Source organism: Pagrus pagrus, assembly GCF_965226575.1.
Source record: "Pagrus pagrus genome assembly, chromosome: 9".
Lineage (NCBI taxonomy): Eukaryota > Metazoa > Chordata > Actinopteri > Spariformes > Sparidae > Pagrus > Pagrus pagrus.
Genome location: NC_140193.1, coordinates 28,343,269 through 28,361,640, shown reverse-complemented (window position 1 = coordinate 28,361,640; position 18,372 = coordinate 28,343,269). Strand labels below are relative to the sequence as shown.

The 18,372-nt window shown below is 40.8% G+C and overlaps 1 protein-coding gene across 1 annotated transcript in view; it reads right to left on the bottom strand.

Moving 5' to 3' along the window:
• Window positions 1-2,985: 2,985 nt before the first annotated feature.
• The window catches only part of LOC311262201 (aryl hydrocarbon receptor-like), a 46,747-nt gene continuing 31,360 nt past the window's right edge, over window positions 2,986-18,372 (bottom strand). Inside the window, exons 5-11 of the mRNA XM_084361444.1 lie at window positions 17,745-17,877; window positions 16,457-16,590; window positions 13,798-14,000; window positions 13,452-13,561; window positions 12,078-12,219; window positions 10,029-11,619; window positions 2,986-7,044 (exon numbers count right to left, since the gene is read on the bottom strand). Of these exons, the coding sequence (XP_084217570.1) occupies window positions 6,895-7,044; window positions 10,029-11,619; window positions 12,078-12,219; window positions 13,452-13,561; window positions 13,798-14,000; window positions 16,457-16,590; window positions 17,745-17,877 (2,463 nt within the window). The 3' untranslated portion in view covers window positions 2,986-6,894. The remainder of the gene's footprint in view (window positions 7,045-10,028; window positions 11,620-12,077; window positions 12,220-13,451; window positions 13,562-13,797; window positions 14,001-16,456; window positions 16,591-17,744; window positions 17,878-18,372) is intronic.

Genomic DNA, 18,372 nt, shown 5'->3' with positions numbered 1-18,372 from the left:
CTTCCTCCTTTGCTGCTGTAACAACTACTACAGCCACTAGAGGTTGCTGTCTAACAAGAACCTTAAATATGGGTCATACTCAGCTAATGTGGACCACATGTTCCTGTAGAGTCTCACAGGGATGATGGTGACTTTTCAAAACAGTCTGACATGAATCTCGTCCAGCAGTGATATCTTCACACTTCACACCACCTCTGTACTGCAGTCAGCCAGTGTCAGCTTTGATCCTGTTGCTCATCTTCTATTGCACCACCAATGATATGAAGAACAGTGTTTGTGCGTGACAAAGTGGGTTACTGGAGTGTAAGAAGCCTGCTGCTGTGTGAAGACCATATTGTGACTGCTCGTCCTCTCTCGCCTCTTCATGTTGCCGCTGCTCCCCTCTGGCAGCCTGCTGATCACAAGGAATTACAGTGAGGTCTGTAGGCAGTGTCTTCAGTGTCGACCTGACTCCATCAACAACAGCTACAAGGTTACAAGAGGATGGCTCCAGTGATTCCTGGACTGCCCTATAAACAGCGTTCTGTTCAAGCAATAGTGCTGCAACATAGGTTTTACATTCTGATGCCATCGATCAGTGGAGGAGGAAGTATTCAGTAAAAATACTCATACCACAACATAAAATACTCTTTTGATGAAATATGCTGTACTTAACCTACAGTCTGAGGTATAAAACGTGAATAAAAATGGGCAAAAATCAGGCACACCTTCGGTCACAGTGGTATTGGACATCACCACCAAGGCTCACATATTGTGGTCTAGATGTGAGGCAGTCCAAATCCTTAGACACTGATGTTGCTTATGTTAAAATAAATAAGCTTTGTGGCTAAAATGTGTGGCTGAACTGTGTTAATAGCATTAGAAAAATCAAAAAACAAGATTCTTGCAGATGCAGACATAGACATAGAACAGACACGCAAACAAGCAACACAATGGCAGGACACAGAATGACACAAAACAGTGGGGGAGCTGACGCCAGAGTTCGAGAGAGCAGACTCTTCCCAACTTTGGGAAACTGAGGGTAGACAGCAACAGGAGGGCGAGGAGCAGCAGGAGGATGAGCTCGTCTCTGTTTCCACTGGATGAGAGCGAGGTGTAATGTTGTTGTCTATTTCCTATAATTCAGATGCAAAATGTTGACAGTGTGAGGCCTTCACCAACATAACAGCGTTCTCACATTACTGCACTAACTGTAGATGTATTTCATGCTTGTGCCGGGATAATCAGAGCATCCTGTTCCTCATTTCATTAGTTAACACAGGAAAATCATCAAATGAAAGTGTGTTTTCGCTAATTCAAAGGGTTGCCCTGATCACTGTACTGATAAAGCTTTTAATGGTTTTAAATGGATGAATCAATGAATCAGTCAAAATGAAAATGAAAAATTAAATTAAATTAAATTAAAAGTTGTTTTACTTGCATGGTCTCGACTCCTATTAGCAGGTCTACTGAGAGGCATTTTAAAGCTCCTCAGTTTTCCACAATAATCCAGTGATCCAGTCATTTTTTTGAATTTCAACACGATCCATTTTCCAGTAGATTCCGTCCAGCACTTGAGTTCACCCAGATAATAAGCTTTCTACAATTTGGGTTTGTAACAGGTCAACTCAACTCACAGTCCAAGTGAAAAATGAGAAATCAGAATGTTCAGCTGCCTCCATATGACCCAATTCATTCTCATTCTCTTACTGACACACAGGCGTGTGATCAAGACAGAGAAAGATATTCACATTTTCTTTTCATTTTATTTACAGCTGCATTTTTATTTTTCTGTGATTTGTTTACATGTACTTGTTTTCCTGTTGTTACAGTAAAGCTGCTCTGTACTGTAGAGTCATTGTATCATCATCGTTTCTTTTTCTGACAGTCAGTGTTACACTGTGAACCTTGAGTTCTCCAGTCTGCCCCGCAGTTCTCGGTGTCGCACACTGAAAAAGGTGTAGGATCATCTACCTTATGTATGTTTGTAAGTAAGCACATGCTCTATTTTTGTGAACACTGGTCACCAACCTTGGCGCGCCAATCCCCACCAGGGGTCGCCAAAGCTTCACTGTTTGGGTTAATTGTACAATATATCAGTTGTGCTGATATTTATACAGATGGCGTGTGGCAGACACCACCTCACACGAAGAAAAGTAAACACCTCAAGAATAGTAAACCTCATACTGTCAGTGCTATTAACTCCAGTAACTTGAGTAGGACTAGGCAATCATTTACTAGACAGTAGAATGCTGATGGCTCTCATAGAGAGAAAGGTCGGAAACCTCTGGTAGTTTGAAGTTAAAACATCTAAAGCGAAATAAAACAGAAAAATGTAATTTAGTTGTTTGTGTTTCTTGTTTATTAAAATGAATAATACAAACGATTTTGAATTACACCAACTTGGAATTTAGTGCAATGAACTTAAGATATTGAGTTGAATAATTAAATGGTATTGATATTGCAAAAGATTTTAAGTTAAATCAACCTGGTATTTAGTTTGTTGTACTTAAAATAGGAATTCCAGCCCCATCAAGCATTCAAGTTAAATTCACTCAAGTTTTCATTACAAATTGCTTAAATATTTTTAAAGGTCCTATTTGTAAGAAAACAGGTTGATTTCTGAGTCTCATTCTCGATTTGTCAAATAACGACGCTTTGGGATTGTAGGACGGGTCGGCTGTCATCCCAAAGCATCCGTTTTTGACGAGTTGGGAAACCAAGAGGGTCATTATTTGACAGGTTTTTCTACAAATAGGTCCTTTAAGGCAACCAGTTTCCCCAATTTTTTAAGTATTTTCAACTTATCTGGGCTGAGAGAGTGGGATTCCTAAGGTTGTTTTTTGTTTTGGACAGTAGCCAGGCTGCTAGCCCCGGGGACATGTTAAGAGGGGTCGTCTATTTCTGCTTTAAGGAAAAAGGCTGTGAACCACTGCTCTACAATGTGTTTAAGTGGTTTTGTTGACAGTAAGCAAAGCAGTATGCAAACTTCTCAGTTAATGTGGTAATGATTTATTGACGTTAAAATGCTACACATAGCACCTTTACATGTCAGGGGTCCACAGTAAGGAGTCACTGACAAAGGTTGGACACCCCTGCTGTTCGCTGTCCAAGTGAATACAAAACTGGAGGGCTCAGAGAGAGAGACGTTCTGTATGAGTGGTCAGAGTTATATGCTTCAAGATGTTTGTGTTTTTTTTTCTGTGATTGAAGAAATCCTTTATTTATTAAAGGAAGAAAATCAAACAGTTGAAACAAGCAGTCAAAGGACACGGATCAAATCTGCGACATCTACACCTTGTCCCGTTAGCATGTTAAAGTTACTGTGGCTAAACAGAAGACAAAATGAAACTCTCCAACATTAGAGCCTATTAAACAAGTCTCAGTAGTATGGCACCATTTCCAGGCTGTCATAGAGTCCAGTGTTCTGTGATGAGAGAACTATTTACAATTTATAAAACAAACAGAAAATGAATCAACAAAGGAGTTTGATAAGCATGTGTTTTAAAAATAGTGCTTGAAACGAGTGACTCGACGTAAAACTATGTACATACCTGTATTTGTTTGCCTTTATATACACATGGTTTTTCACATTGTTAATAAGTCACATCGATCATATTAAATATAGCAAATATGTCTGCTGCAGTAAAAAGAAAGGGAAAGAAATTCGAATGACATGTAACCACGTGTCTCACATTTCAACATAAAACATTTAACAATAATATTAATACCAATAGTAATGACATTATTTGAACAATTAAATGGAAATCTCTTTTCAGCATCTCTTCATGATGAAATAATTCTACTCTGCATCATGTTCCAGTCATTTTGCTATGTACAAGAAACATTCAGAACTGTATCCTTCCAGTAGAGATCTCTTTTTAATACTCACATTTGGTTTTTCACTGTTTGCCATTCTGTAACTGCTCCAAGATGCTGCGTAGGCCTGAAAATACTGACCTGATAAATCACCAAGCTTTCACCATGTAGAAGGAAAGGACTCACATTTTGGGGACGTACGGTAGAGTAGGGTCAAAAAGTCTGAGTCCACTAGTCAAAATATTATTTTGCATCCGTGTTGAATGTAATACTATTTTTTTATTACAAATGATAAAATCAGCTTAACACTTTGAGTCTTATTCAGATATTTCAGAATATCTCAGAATCGGTGATGTTCCCCTTTTCCTTTAAGGACAACATGCAACCGAGCTGACATGGACTCCACAAGTTTGCATAAAACCTGCTGACTCATGTTATCCCACTGTGATCTGAGTGTCCCACACAGCTTCTTGTGATGACACAGAATGCTGTGCCATGCCTCAAAGCTTTGCACCAACTACTAGAAGACTGAGGAGTTCTGACTGTCATGGACTTTTTTTTTTTAACACGATCATGCTGGGACAACATGCGTCAGCAGGGTGTGCACAAACTTTTGGAGTCCATGCAGCTCCAGTCCATGCTGTCATTTAAGTAAAATGGGGAGAAACCAAATACTGAGATATTCTGAAATGTATGTACATTTTTCAGAGAGGAAACTTTTCACTCAAATTGTCAAGCTGATGTTGTCATTTGTAAAAAAAAACTGGATTTACATTTAAAAAAGTTTCTCAGCCTTTTCGACCCCACTGTGTGTTTCCTTTTCAAACTCAGATGAGAAGTCAGGGGAGAAGATCGGTATAATTCATCTCTGTGTGTCCAGCATGTTTATATCAATCTTCACTTCTTTCAGCTCTGAGTAAGACAGCAAACAAAAGGATTTCCCAAGATGTCAGAATGTTCCTTTAAAAACCCGGTTTTGATTGTACTATGATGAAGTTGTGTCTGGATTCATTGTAGAATGATCATATTAATTCCCTCGGTAGAGCGAGTGCAACCACTGCTTTGCAAGAGGATGACAAACCATTACACTTTCTTTTTTTTGTACAAGAGAATGTCTTACACATCAACTTCAAAACAATCAAGAATGCTTACTTGCTGTAGGACATGAATAAATACAGGAAATTAGAAATTCTTCTAATCAAGTCAGTTAAACGTTTTAACAATGACCAAAATAAAAAAGAACAACGACAAAATAATAATTCAAGTGGAGAAAGATGACAAAAAAAAAAAATGATGTCAGTAACAATTGTACAGAAGTGTTTTGTGCTCGTGAGGACATTAACCCGTCACCTGAAATGTACCTCAAAATAAGAAGAAAATGCCACCTGGTCCATCAGGAGCTTCAAACATGGAATGAGAAAACAAAACAGGGTCTGTTGGTTTTCTAACTCCACCATCCCTGACTACAGATCTGCATTAACTGGGTGGTTGAAATAAAGTGCAGGATATATCTAACCATAAATTCTATACTTTTTTCAAACATATATGGATTAATCTCATTGTTGACAAGTGAACCCGTTCAACAAAGAAATCACTGAACACTGAAAGATTACATTCTTGGAGCATGATGGAAAACTCTGAGCGATGCTGATGTCCTGTCGACTGCCAGTAACAAAAAAACTGTCATCACGTTGGAGTGTGTGTTTTATGGTGCGTTCAGATACAAAGCGAATCAAATAACCTCAAAACCAAATTTATATTTAACAAAATAACAATAAAGAAGTGCATCTGATGCTTGATCGGATGCTTATGCTCCTGTTTCTGTACATTCACGAAGTGGAGACACACAACGACCTCTTTTTCAGCTCAGTACGTCTGCATGTGTTTGGATCCAACAATTTAGGATTACAAATAATGATCATTTTCGTCATTAATTAATCTGCTGGTTATTTTGTTAATTAATTGTTTCTTGAATAAAATGTAAAAAAAAAATGATGAAAGATGTTGGTCACAATCTCCAAAAGACGATCGTGACATCTTCAGAAGTCAAAAAATCAAAGATATTAAATTTACCTCCTTATTCGACAGAGAGAAGCCGTACATCCTCACATTCAACAAGCTGGAACCAACAAATCATCAGCTTTCTGTTGATTTAATTCCGGTCAAGGAAAAGTTCACCCAAAAATTATAATTCGCTTTGAGCTTAGCAGCTACAGTTAAGATTTCAGTTTAAAATCAATTTGGGATCTCAGGACTGCGCCCAATCAGCTGAATGGAGTCGTTTCTTTTGTCTTCTTATTTCTGGCTGTTATTCTACATTTTAAAACAAGTCTCCAGCTATTTCAGATGTTTAGGAAAATGCTGTAACGCTGCTTTGCTGTGAAGCTCCAGAAATGTTTTGTGGACTATGACACTTCACCTCACTTTCCATCAGCAAGGGGGTGAGGAGAAAATGACTGCTTTGTCATTTTTGGGTGAACTGTTCCTTTAATCCAATACAAATGATAGCCTCCACTGGGAACATATTCATCATTTATCCTCCAATAACACCAAATATTAGCTCAGTAAATCCAAAGTCTTTAAGACATCTCCTCCTTGTGTTATGTTGCCTTTCACTGGGCACAAAATATCATCAAATCCCACATGAACTTACAGATGTATTGTGTTTTTTTAACATTAATATTAAATAATTGTTATTGACCCCCGAAAATATACAGAACTCTCCATAACTTTTGTTGCCTATGACTCTAAATAGTGCGTCGTGTTGTATCTGAACGCAGATTTGTAGATTCATCCTTAAAAACTCATATTTACCTCTCTGTATTACTTAAAATAAACTCAACTGAGCACTCTTCACTGCATTATTGTAAACAAAGGACTCGTATGATAATATAACTTGAAATACAACACAATGATCCCTTCCCCCCCACAGAAAAAAAGAAATCTTATAAATTCAAAAAGAACGAAAGAAGAACATATAGGCCTACATTATTCAGCTTTGTTTGTTGTGTATCTAGATGTATAAGGCTGGTCCAGTCATTGTGTGTTTCTGGCCATTAACAGTGTCCTGCTGCACGACTGTGTCTGGTCAGCTGGTCAGAGGTAGAAGCCGGTGGCTGGTGGGTCGGGGAGGCTGGACAAAGTCTCAGGGCCGGGCATCTGGACAGTAGGGGGCGCTGCCCCGTTCCTATTGGGCAGGGCACAGCCTCCTGGGTAAGTACTGTTCAGGATGCAGCCATTCTCCATCTGCACATGACAAGAGGACACCATCAATAAAGACAGGTGGGAGAAATATTACAAATATAGAAATGTGTTAAGTGTTGTGTGAATTTGAATCACTCAACATGAAGTTTCATAGCTTGCAGCTGTTCATTAAAGCTCCATAAATGACATTTCAACCAAAGTCTCCATTTTTTTTAGGGCTGTTACATTCCATCAAATGTGAATGTGCATCATTTTATACACATAGTCTTTCTCCAGAATTGGCTTAATTGAAAACTTTGCTATCGCTACTAGGATTTAAAATGATGTCAGGTGGATTTCAAAAATGTTGGTTTGGCTGCACAGCGAGAATTCCTTCAGACAGTGGCATCGAAGAAGTTGTTTAACTTTTATTTTGAAATGACATGTAGCCAAATGTTTTGTGTATGAAGACTGAAAACTGTAAGAATGAGGGAGTTGTTCCTGTTTGAAGGAAACTTTTCAAGCCTACAGATGTCATATTGTCATGTGATGACCCTTTCCACTCTGTCTTTACTCTATGTGTGCGTACATGCATTAAATGCATCTTGGTTGACAATCATCATCTGACTTTTAGCTCTCAGATATCAATTATCTGTGTCAGCCTGAAATCCAGGTTAGCAAGCAGGATGAACTTTGGTAATTTTTGCCATCAAGATGTTTTGCTCATCACTCCCCAACATCTCTATGTAAACATATCCGCGGGGAGTGATGAGGTTTCAAACACTGAACTGTATTTAAATCATGATGATTGGAAAAACTAATGTGAGTTATATTAAACAACAAATACTTTGTACTTTTTATTGGATAAGTTTGAGAAATCACCAATTCAGTGTCAGAACTGTCATTGTTTTGTGACCATTGACAGATATAGCTAAATCACCAGTGATTCAGCACTACATTGGAGTATGTTATGTTGTATTCTCTAACAGAGAAAATACTACTACATTTCATACTTTCTCTTTAATAAACTGTTTTTTGTTGGATACATTTTTGGCAGTCTGAAATAGTGGGAAATCTCTCTCACCATTGTTTGCACATCAATGATTCTGACCCCGAGGTTGAAAGCGCTGAACTACATTAACCGAACCTTAAACGTCTCTTCTCAAATTGTGCAAACACTGAGCCCCCTGCAGCAAATAATAAAAAAAACAAACACTGCAGTCTTTTTATTTTTGGAGGTCACATCAGAGCCAGAGAGAGAGGGAAAACAAATCAGCACATCATGTCTGTCACTCTGAAGGAACAAAACAAACGCGACACAGATGTTGAAAAAAGACAGCGCTGTGCCTCTTTTTAGGTTTCTGCATCAGACTGTCAGCTGTTCTGATATTCTGGGAGAGTGGACAAGTTAGACCTGTTCAATTTTGGTCCATTTAGCAAGGATTTAAAGTTTATGTAATATAATGTGCTGTACTGTACATATGAAATACATTGCACATATTTTATCAGATAAAAAGATGCAAGTTTTTGATTTGAGAGAACAAAAGTAGGTACTTTGAGTGCACAAGCACTAAATAATTTTACCCCAGTACCTGCCCTGGTGAGTAGGAATCACACAGTCACAATATACTCTTAGTATATCTGCTCCATGATGACACTGAATAAAGATGATATAATACCTGATACTTTCTTAGACAAAGGTAACAAACATCTACAAATCTGTGTGACCACATTTACAAATGAGTATTTTTAGCAATTTGTCAAATGCCTATTCAATTCAAGTATTTTAGTCTATGTTTTACAAATGTTAAATTAAGGTGTACAGCTGCACAAACATGGTACAGGTAAATAAAGGATTCAACACTTGTTGAATCCTGTGTTGGTTTGAGTGGATTGGTAATGCAATACAGAGTGTTGCAAAGGGGATCGTTGAAATCTCCCGTCTGTCTGCCTATTAGAAGGTGAGGTATCGTGTATAAAATGTTAACGTATTACTCTGCAGGTGGCATAGGTGTAAATCTTAGACTGAAAGGAAGATCAGAGTGTGAACAAACTCATTTACAGTCATCCTCTACTGGCATGACACATTGTGTGTGAGTGTGCGTGTGTGTGTGTGTGTGTGTGTGTGTGTGTGTGTGTGTGTGTGTGTGTGTGTGTGTGTGTGTGTGTGTGTGTGTGTGTGTGTGTGAGGTGAGTCATCATGGCAAAGTGTGCTCCTAGAGACACCTATTATATTGGGAACTACCACTGTAGTGGTTTTGAGTATTTTGCCAGGTGTTTATTCGTCTGATGTGGACAGATTTTGTCAGCGTGATAGCGTAAGTTGCAAACACAAAACTTTACAGGTGTGTTGAGATCAAAATGAAGACCAAGTTCGAACCTGAGTGTGTACTCATGGGTGGGAACGTGAGCATGTTGATCAGCATCACGTCTGGTTTGATCCCATCGCAAAATGGTTTTGGGTTACATGTCCGACCAACAGTCTAAAACCCACAGATGTTCATTTTACTATAATGTTAGATCATTAAAAGCCACAGTTCTCACATTTGAGAACCTCAACGTGTTCATGTTCTGACCCACGACCACAGTAGTCATTACTACATTATTACATGAGCTCTCAGTGCTCATTGGTTGAACAACACCCACTGTCAAACTCGGTCTTCATTTTGATCTCAACGATACCCCTGTGAAGTTAAGTGATGTTTGTGATGCCTGTGCAGTGAAAAATCTGTCCACAGACAGAAGGACCCAGCAAAACGCCCAAACCAGTTCTGTGTTAGTTACACTCCACAGGCACGCTGGTAATAATGTGTGATTTTGAAAAGTTTTAAGATCTGTTCCCCCAACAGTATGGAATATTTTGCCGCATGATACTATAGAAAACAGTTTTCAGCCAAGTGTTTGAGATGCAGTTGAAAGCCAGGATGTAAACCTTACATTACTTTGTTACACACATTGTTCCTATAAATTACTTTACCAGATCAAACTGTTTTAGCTAGTTATGATCTCATCACCACAGCATCCTGTCAGTGTTTCAGCAGCCTCACCTTGGGACTGGGGTCATGAGGGATCTCAGAGGTCACCATGCCATAATGGTCCAACTGCCGGCACGGCTTGCCCACTCCTAAAATCTGCTCCAGGGAGGTGTTGGGGGGAGGGCACTGCGACAGGCTGGAGATGACCTGGGCCAAAGGAACCGGGATCTGTTCCTGCTGCTGATTATGGTTCATCCCTGGGAATGATGAAACTGTGGACTCAGCCCTGTGCTGTTGTCCACTCCTTCCAAACAAACTTTCACTAATAGTGTAATCCACATTGTCAATATCAGGCATGCTGTAATCCATGCAAGAATCTAGTGAGGTGTTTGTCAGAGGTTTTTGGCTGTTATCAAGGCAGGCGTTGCTGCCCAGATTTTCACTGAATCCAAAGGCCTGCCACTGGGATTTCCCTGCCGAATGCTCTGTGCTGGAGATACCACACAGTCCGTTGAGGTTGTCTGCCTTTTGTTTGGCATGGCACTGCTGTGAGCGCTGGCTCTGCATCCTGGGTTGCTGCTGCTGCTGAAGGTACCGGTGATGCGTTTGCTGCTCATGGAGCTTTCCATCCAGCTCTGAGGCCTTGCCATTGAAAATAGTCTGTTGTGTGTTGTAGTGTATCCCTGCACTGACTAGAATGTCTTGGGCTGTCCATTGTCCGTTGGGGATAGATTGATTTTGCAGGTCTCCGTTAACTATTGTGCTCGGCAAATGGTTACTCTGCTCGCCCCAGTCATGCGCCACTTTATCGGGTTGCATGTTGAGGTGCTGTTGCATCTGCTGGGACAGCTGGACAATGGGAGCCTGCTCCACCAGGGGAGGCTTATGGTGAGGAAATTGCATTTGCACATTATTGTCAGAGGTGGGATTATTTTCAGGTAGTGACACTGTTGTGGCTGTCGCTGAGGAAGTACTGGGAGGCACCTGTCCTCCGTGCTCTGAGGAATTCATCTTTCCCTCTAAGGAGTCGTAGATATAAGAAAGGATCTCCTCATTTGTCAGCAGGTCATCCAAGGTGGGCACTCGCTCAGGGTCCATCTCTACTCTAATCATCCGCTCATCCAGCAGCAGCAGCTCTAGGTCCTCTGCACTCAGCCCCAGCCCTTCCAGAGCCCCAAACAGCTCGCCGTTTGAACAACCCACTTCTTCAGAATCCACAACCCCTTGGCCGTCCAGGGAGAGGGAGTCCAGAGTAGCCAGCAGTGGGTCAAAGCTGGGTCCTGCCTGTGTGATACCAGGACCCAGCACACCATTGCTGGGCTCGTCCCAGCTCCTGTGCAAGCTGGAGGATTCAGAATCAGAGAAGCCCATTTGGTCTCCAAAGAAGCTGCTGAATGACATCTTGGGCTCCATGGCAGGCTGGCAAACATACACCGACTCATCCTGACTCATGAGAGCCCCGAGAAGAGAACCAGGGTCCACACCATCCCTCACCAGCCTTTCAGTCCGGCTCTTCTTTGACTTACTGCCATTTTTCTCATGGCTTCCATCTCTAAAGCCTGCTATGGGATGGTTGGACTGGTAGAGCAGGGCCTCTCCTGTAGCATAGGTAAAGGGTAGATGCATAGAGCGCTTACGCAAATGTTCTCCTCCCTCCTCATCCCTGTAAAGACAGAAAACATGATCAATGTCTGGAGACATCACCATGGCAATTCACGTGCAAAGGATCAAAGTTTGTTCCTTGGTTGCTGGTTTTGTTCTTATCCACTTTTACATGACTGAAGGTGTCTTCTAACTGTCTGAAAGTCTGAGTCACATCATAACAGAGAACTACACATACTACTCTCCTTGGATAAACTCTTAAAGGTCCCAAATGCCAACTAGTGGTCGCAGTTCATAACAACGCACAGAGAAGGAGTGTCACCTCACTCTCGCTCATGATGTCTTTACTCCACTACTGTAAATCTTTACATAGCAACTAGTTTCCTGTCATCGAGTGAGGCTGAATGTTGAATGCTGAAACACACAGGAAATTACTATAATTCCCGTTATAATTTTGCATTTTGCACAGCTGTTTCTTTTTGTTGATTTACAACACAACATAAACAGATAAAAACATACAAAAGAGGCCTCTGGGTGGCGATGATGTAATCTGGTTTGCCGTTCTTGTACACCAGCCTGGCATTGGCCTGGACCCATTTCCAGCGATTCTCCTTCGTCAGGAGCCTGAACACCGTCAGACCGCTCTCTCCAGTCTTCATCACTGCAAATATGGCATACAAACACAGTTTTAAAAAGTGAACTGTATGAATTAATATAAACATACTGAAAGCACTTTATTTTAGCAGAGTCCAAAGATACAATTAGCGTTTATGCATATTGGTGGCTCCAAATGGCATCAGTTATTAGTGCTTATAGTACGAGGAAACCAATCATTCTTTGCATGAATATCAACAGAAACTTCATGAAATCTGGCCAGTAGATGCTGAGAAACTGAGGGATGACAGTGGACCAACTAACTGACATCCTCTATTAGTTATTACACATATTCAGGTCTGTGCTTACACTCTTTGTATGACAGATTACTGAGGCTGAGAGTTCTCCTTGGATCAACAGCAATGCTCTTGATCTTGAAGAAAAATGCCTTAAATCCCTTCAGGAACATGTCAGAGCTCATAAATCTGGTGTTCCCTCTTCCTTTTGTACACTTTTGAGAAGCATGAAAAGTAAATTGAATAAGCCACAAAATACCTTCTTCAACATAATATGATGTGAGGTTCAGCGCAGCAGATCAGTCGGCTCTTTTTCGCAGACGTTCTACTTGCTTTGACATCTTGATTTAACTACACTGACTCTTGCAGAGAGCGGCCAGTTAGATATCTGACCTCTGAAGTGGTTGTGTGTTTGGTGCTGCTGTATGGATCATCTCTGATGCTTTGCTCATGCGGTGGATTTGTGGGCCCTATCCTCTCCTCTGGCAGCTCTACAGCTTTACTCAATCTGCGCCGTAATCCAGCAGGATTACTTGCAAAAGCTGTCTGAACTCTCTGACCAGGTTGGACCAGGCCTCCTCAACTTTTATGACAGGACTAAATCTGAAATGTTTCAGTCAGATAGGCATCAAAGATGGTTGAATTAATATGACACACTCTCTTCATTATAAAACAGCTTCACACTGCATAACAAGCGTCTTTCCAGGTCAAAGTGTGTTTGCATAAAGTCAACTTTATTTTAAGGCCGCTGCCAAAAATTGTATGTGGGTTTGAAAAGACCAAAAGTAGTGTGATCAGAGCAAGTGTACTGAGTGGAGAATAGCATGGTCTTCAGAATAACTTGTTTGCAAGGCTTACTTCTTTAAGATAACATGGAAATAGACCTCACATTTCTTTTCTTTTGACATTCTATTAGAATTTATTTGAAAGAGCCATTGGAGTGATGACAGGAAAGAAGGGAGAGCGATGCAACAGAGATTCGGGGTGCATCAATGCAACTTACTTCTGACATGGTTCTCTGCGCAGTACAACATGTCAGCTGCGTGGATGAACTGATAGCCAGATCCTCGTACCCGCAGTTCAGCCTCCGTGTACCCCAGCACTATCTTCCCCCTGTACATGAAAAAATAACATTGTTCATGGTACACAGAACAGCTTACATCCATATCTAGTGAATGATCTCTAAATGATTACATGCTAATTCAATCAAGTATGAAGCTTCTACTACATGAATGTGACATTAAGTCCTGGTGCTATTGCTTTATCTTCACAAAAAATCAATAATGTAATCGAGGACACAAAGGAGCTGTGTATACAGCTGTGTATGGAGTGTGTATGTGTGTGATTACTTTGCATCACAGGCCAGAGGTGTGAAGTCCAGCTTGTGTTTAGTTCTGAAGATCATGTTCTTGGTCCTGATCTCCAGGATGGATGGAGGCTGCAGAGGAGTCGCAATGGCAAAAAGTGCGAGCTGTGACAGGACCTTTCCTCCGTTTTCTTGACGCTGGTTCTGTCCATGCAGAAACTTCAGTCTGCCCTGGATGTTCAAAGCCTGTAAAGAAAAGAACAAAATGAAGCTTGAAAAGGCTGTCTCTCATGTAAGTCCGTTAAACGTGTGAGTATCTGAGAGGACCTCACTCAGCCACACAGTAGCTTCATTTACTTTTACATAACAATCCAACATTGGCAGTTATCATTTCAAGGCATTAGTTTGACATATTTCCATGGCTATCACAATAAATGTGACTTTTAGGAAAATACACCCGCATACAACCCCACTAATGAACTGAATTTATATGATACCCAAGTCCTTCAGTGTGATCTGGTTCCCTGGTGTTCAGCCATGTACTCCATATATTCATAAAGCTCGCATCATTTGCTAAATTGTAGCTTGAAAACAATGTCTCCATATCAGTCCTCACACATAATATACTGCAAACTATCTTTTAAACCTTTAAGGACTAAAGCAAAGCAGGGAGCCCTTTAAACGCCAAAGTGTGTGATATACTGAGTGAGGGGACCGAGTGTTTGCTGTTCGGGCTCCTCGGCTGTGGAACAACCTGCCTGCGGAACTACAGCTGGCTACATCAGTGTCCTCTTTTAAATCACTTTTAAATACTTACTTTTATTGAAGGGTATAAAGTATAAAGGTGTTTAAAATGTTAGGTTTCTTTTTTCTTTTCAGTTACACTGTATTTTATTCTTGACATTGCACTTAAGTCTTGCACAGCTCTCTCTGAACGCACCCATTGTTTTTTTAAACTTTTTATTTGGATGATTTTAATCATCCGTTGTCATTAGTTCTATTTCTCTTTTATTACTTTGTATTTTATAATTGTGTTTTTGTGTTTATTGTGAAGCACTTTGTCACACTGATTTTGAAGTGCTATACAAATAAACTGAATGTTATTATTATTATTATTATTATTATTATTATTATTATAGAATTTGGAGTTATGTAACTAATGTACTTTTATGTAAAGGGTTCGCCCTTTATGGCTTTGTCTACTTGGATAAGGGCATAGCAGGATGTCCATGACTCAAAGGGTCCGTCTGGCACTCACAAGCACAAACACACACTGACTTCACATACAACAATAACCAGTCCAGACTCTGTCAATGTGTCATAAAGCAACAGCGCATCACATCACAATCCATCACTGTCGACATGTGGCACAGAAACACTACAACACCTGTTGAGGTAATGACACTGGGGGAAAAATAAAGCCTACTGAGAAGCAGAAACAATGGTTACACACTGTAACAGTCAAGTAAAGAGCAGAGTAGACAACTGAAAAGCTCTCCGTGTGCCGAGAGGCTGCTGTGTTCAATTTACTAGGCGTGTACACCACTCTGATGGAGAGTTAGAACAATAGCTGTCTGGCTATGCAGAGAAGCTGAGCTGAGCTCACTCCTCTAGGCAATTTATGTAACCTGCTGCTGTTTTGTTGTCTGTACGAATCAAAATGTGATAATTCCACAGCAGCAGGGCAAAATGTTGAATCACCTTCCATACTGTGGGCACTTCCAGCACTTTTATGTGCAGAGACATGGGCGCCACCAGCAACCTGCAAAAAGCATGTTCCTCCCCACCCTCATAAAAATGCATCTATGAACCCTGTCTGCCCAGGGGAACCCCACTGACAGGACGTGAGAGTTTTTCCTACAGGCTACACTGAAACCTACTAAAGTAGGAATGAACACCATGAGTGTCCAATGACGCACGGGGTCGAAATGCAAAAGAATACATGCTCTTTATCACTGTTGCTAACCTGCATCATTATTAATCATCCAGCAATGTATGTGTATATTGTGACACACCAATTCTACCATTTAAACACTTGTATAATGTGTAGACTTTCACAACCACAACAAATTGTCGATGAACATTAAATATCCAGGAATTCACTCTTTAACCTTGTCTTACCTCTCTCTCCCCTCTGTAACTTTTCTCTATTATCTATAGGAACCACATGTGTGTCATTTACCGTTTACACAAGTGAAGATGAATTTCTACAGAACCTTGTTGTCGGACGGAGTTATCAGACATGAGTGGGAAAGTACATCTGTGGAAGCAGGTGGAAATCTCAGGTGGGAAATGATGTGGGGGTGGACTCTGGAGTGAAGATCCAGATGATTTTTTTTACACAGAACAATCTGGGAAGCCGCCCTTAGAAACTATTTTAAAAAGGGCACACAGTTTGAAAAAATGCTATCACATGCTATCCGTCTATCACAGGCTAACTTTAACCAATCTGGTTAACAGCCGGAGACCGCTACCATCAGCGGATTTGGTTGGTAATCAAACTCTTACCAAAGTCAGTCACGAGAATGAAAATATTGTTTCCATCCAGAAAAGCCTCCAGTGCTGTTCTTTGCTCCTCTCTCAATATAATTCACCTGTCCTGATATCTCTGATGCTTTAGCAACAACAGTCATTTTCTCGCTGGTTGACACACCTTAACCACACTCGTAGTAAGTACAAGTACATTCACGTGTTTAACCTACCAGAAATCCTGAGGAGTTGTCCAGAAGGCAGCGAAAGCGACACACAAAGCTCCTCTCCAGGAAGGAAGAGTTCTCAGGGGGAAGCTGCTCAGGGTTGTAGCTGACCACAGCCGAGCTGCTGTCCGGTTCCATCTCTGTTTTTACAAAAAATATGAGCTGATGTCAGTGACAATGACTATAAGTAGTGAGTATACTGTAAAGTTAAGTCAGTTTAATCTGAGGGTTCTGTGTGAAAAGCGCAGTGAAATAACAATCCTGCACAGCTTCGAGTCTCTCTGTATCTGCAACACTGTGTCCACAAGATTGATCAGATTCCTTGTGACACATGTCACATTACAAAAGCTACAGACTTTACAGACTCTTCATTTAATATCATATATGACAAAGAAAATTATGAAATCCTCACGTTTAAGAAGCTGGAGCAAGCGAATGTTCGACTTTTTGTTATCATCGTACAGCAAAATCTGCTGTGCAGTGCCTCAAACCACACACAGCTGCTAATAAAAATGTAAGTATAAGTATACTTTAACATTGTTTCACGTCATCAGCTGCCCTCAATTGTATAATGTACTTATGTAATGAGGCCTGGAGCCATCTGTACCTCAACACACCAGCTGACAGCATTTGTGGCAGTGAAACAGGAGACTGTCAACAGTGGTCAGTGCAGCAGTGGGTTAGTTGTGTCAAGGCTGTGGGTCTTACCCTAAACGCATTGCTCAGAACCAAAGCACATAAACATAAGCATCTTAAAACCCAAATACAGATCTGGGACCACTTCACCTCATAAGCCACAGTGAAGATTACAGGGTCATGTGACCTGACCCCGGGATGGTCTTAAAGCTTAATGCCTAAACTGTGTCTACTTAATCGTCTGATATTGATGCCCAAATGTATGTTCACACAGACTGTGCGGGGCAGCTCAGTTAGTGCTTTCGTGAACACTGTACCAGGTCACAGCAATGTTTAACGTACGGCCGCCACTGGGATGTATAACTTCCAGGTCAATGCATTCAACCAGTGCCTGCATAACCTGTAAATGTTTGCAGTTATGCCCAATTACTGCAAATGTTCTGCAGAGGATGATCAAATCAATAAATCCTTACAAAGTGTACAGATGTAACAGCACAAAAACAACTCCCTTGTAAATATACAATCATCTCTGCTATGTTGTATATTTTTTTCTGTGAGAGTGTGTTTCAGTTAATAAACCTGTCTTCAGTGCAGACACGATCCCTCAGTCTTGCTATGGTCCTAATAGTAGACCCATGTAGGAGGAGAGAGTGATTACCTTCGGGGGAGTCCTGGGTGATGGCAGATGCAGCAGCAGGAGGAGGATTCAAAGCCCAGTGCAAGTTTCTCCTGAGCTCCTGCTGGTCCTCTGTATGGACCAGCTCATACACACTCTGGTGCATAACATCCGTCTGAGGAAAGACAACAAGAAAGTTTTGAAAAGTTACATGCAAGTGGAGACATACAGGATGTTGCCACTGCTGCAGCTCTGTTGTTAGGGGCTGTGTGCTTCATACTAACATGAAGTGGCTCCTTTATTAGGCTTGGGGGTGTGTGCCCCTACCTCTCTGATAGCATTAGTAATATATCCACCTAGCCCTGTGAAAGGCCCCGGTCATATGCAGAAGTGCACAAGTGCACAGTAGCAGGCAGGCAGGTATGTAGGTAGACAGACAGGAAGCCTTTCCAATGTTTTCTTAAGCGGGCGGCATACATGGGCTTATTATAGCCTTATTACAGTAGTTTTTTATTTTTTATTTGTCAGAGCATTTGATTGCCGTAAGGATTTTAAGAGATTTTCTACAAGTATAACAAAAAATGCTTCTAGAATATCTAGACGTCTCTATAGCTGGTTGTCTTGGTAGGTCATAGAAAATAAATGATCGGATCTCAAATGTGTCCTCAAT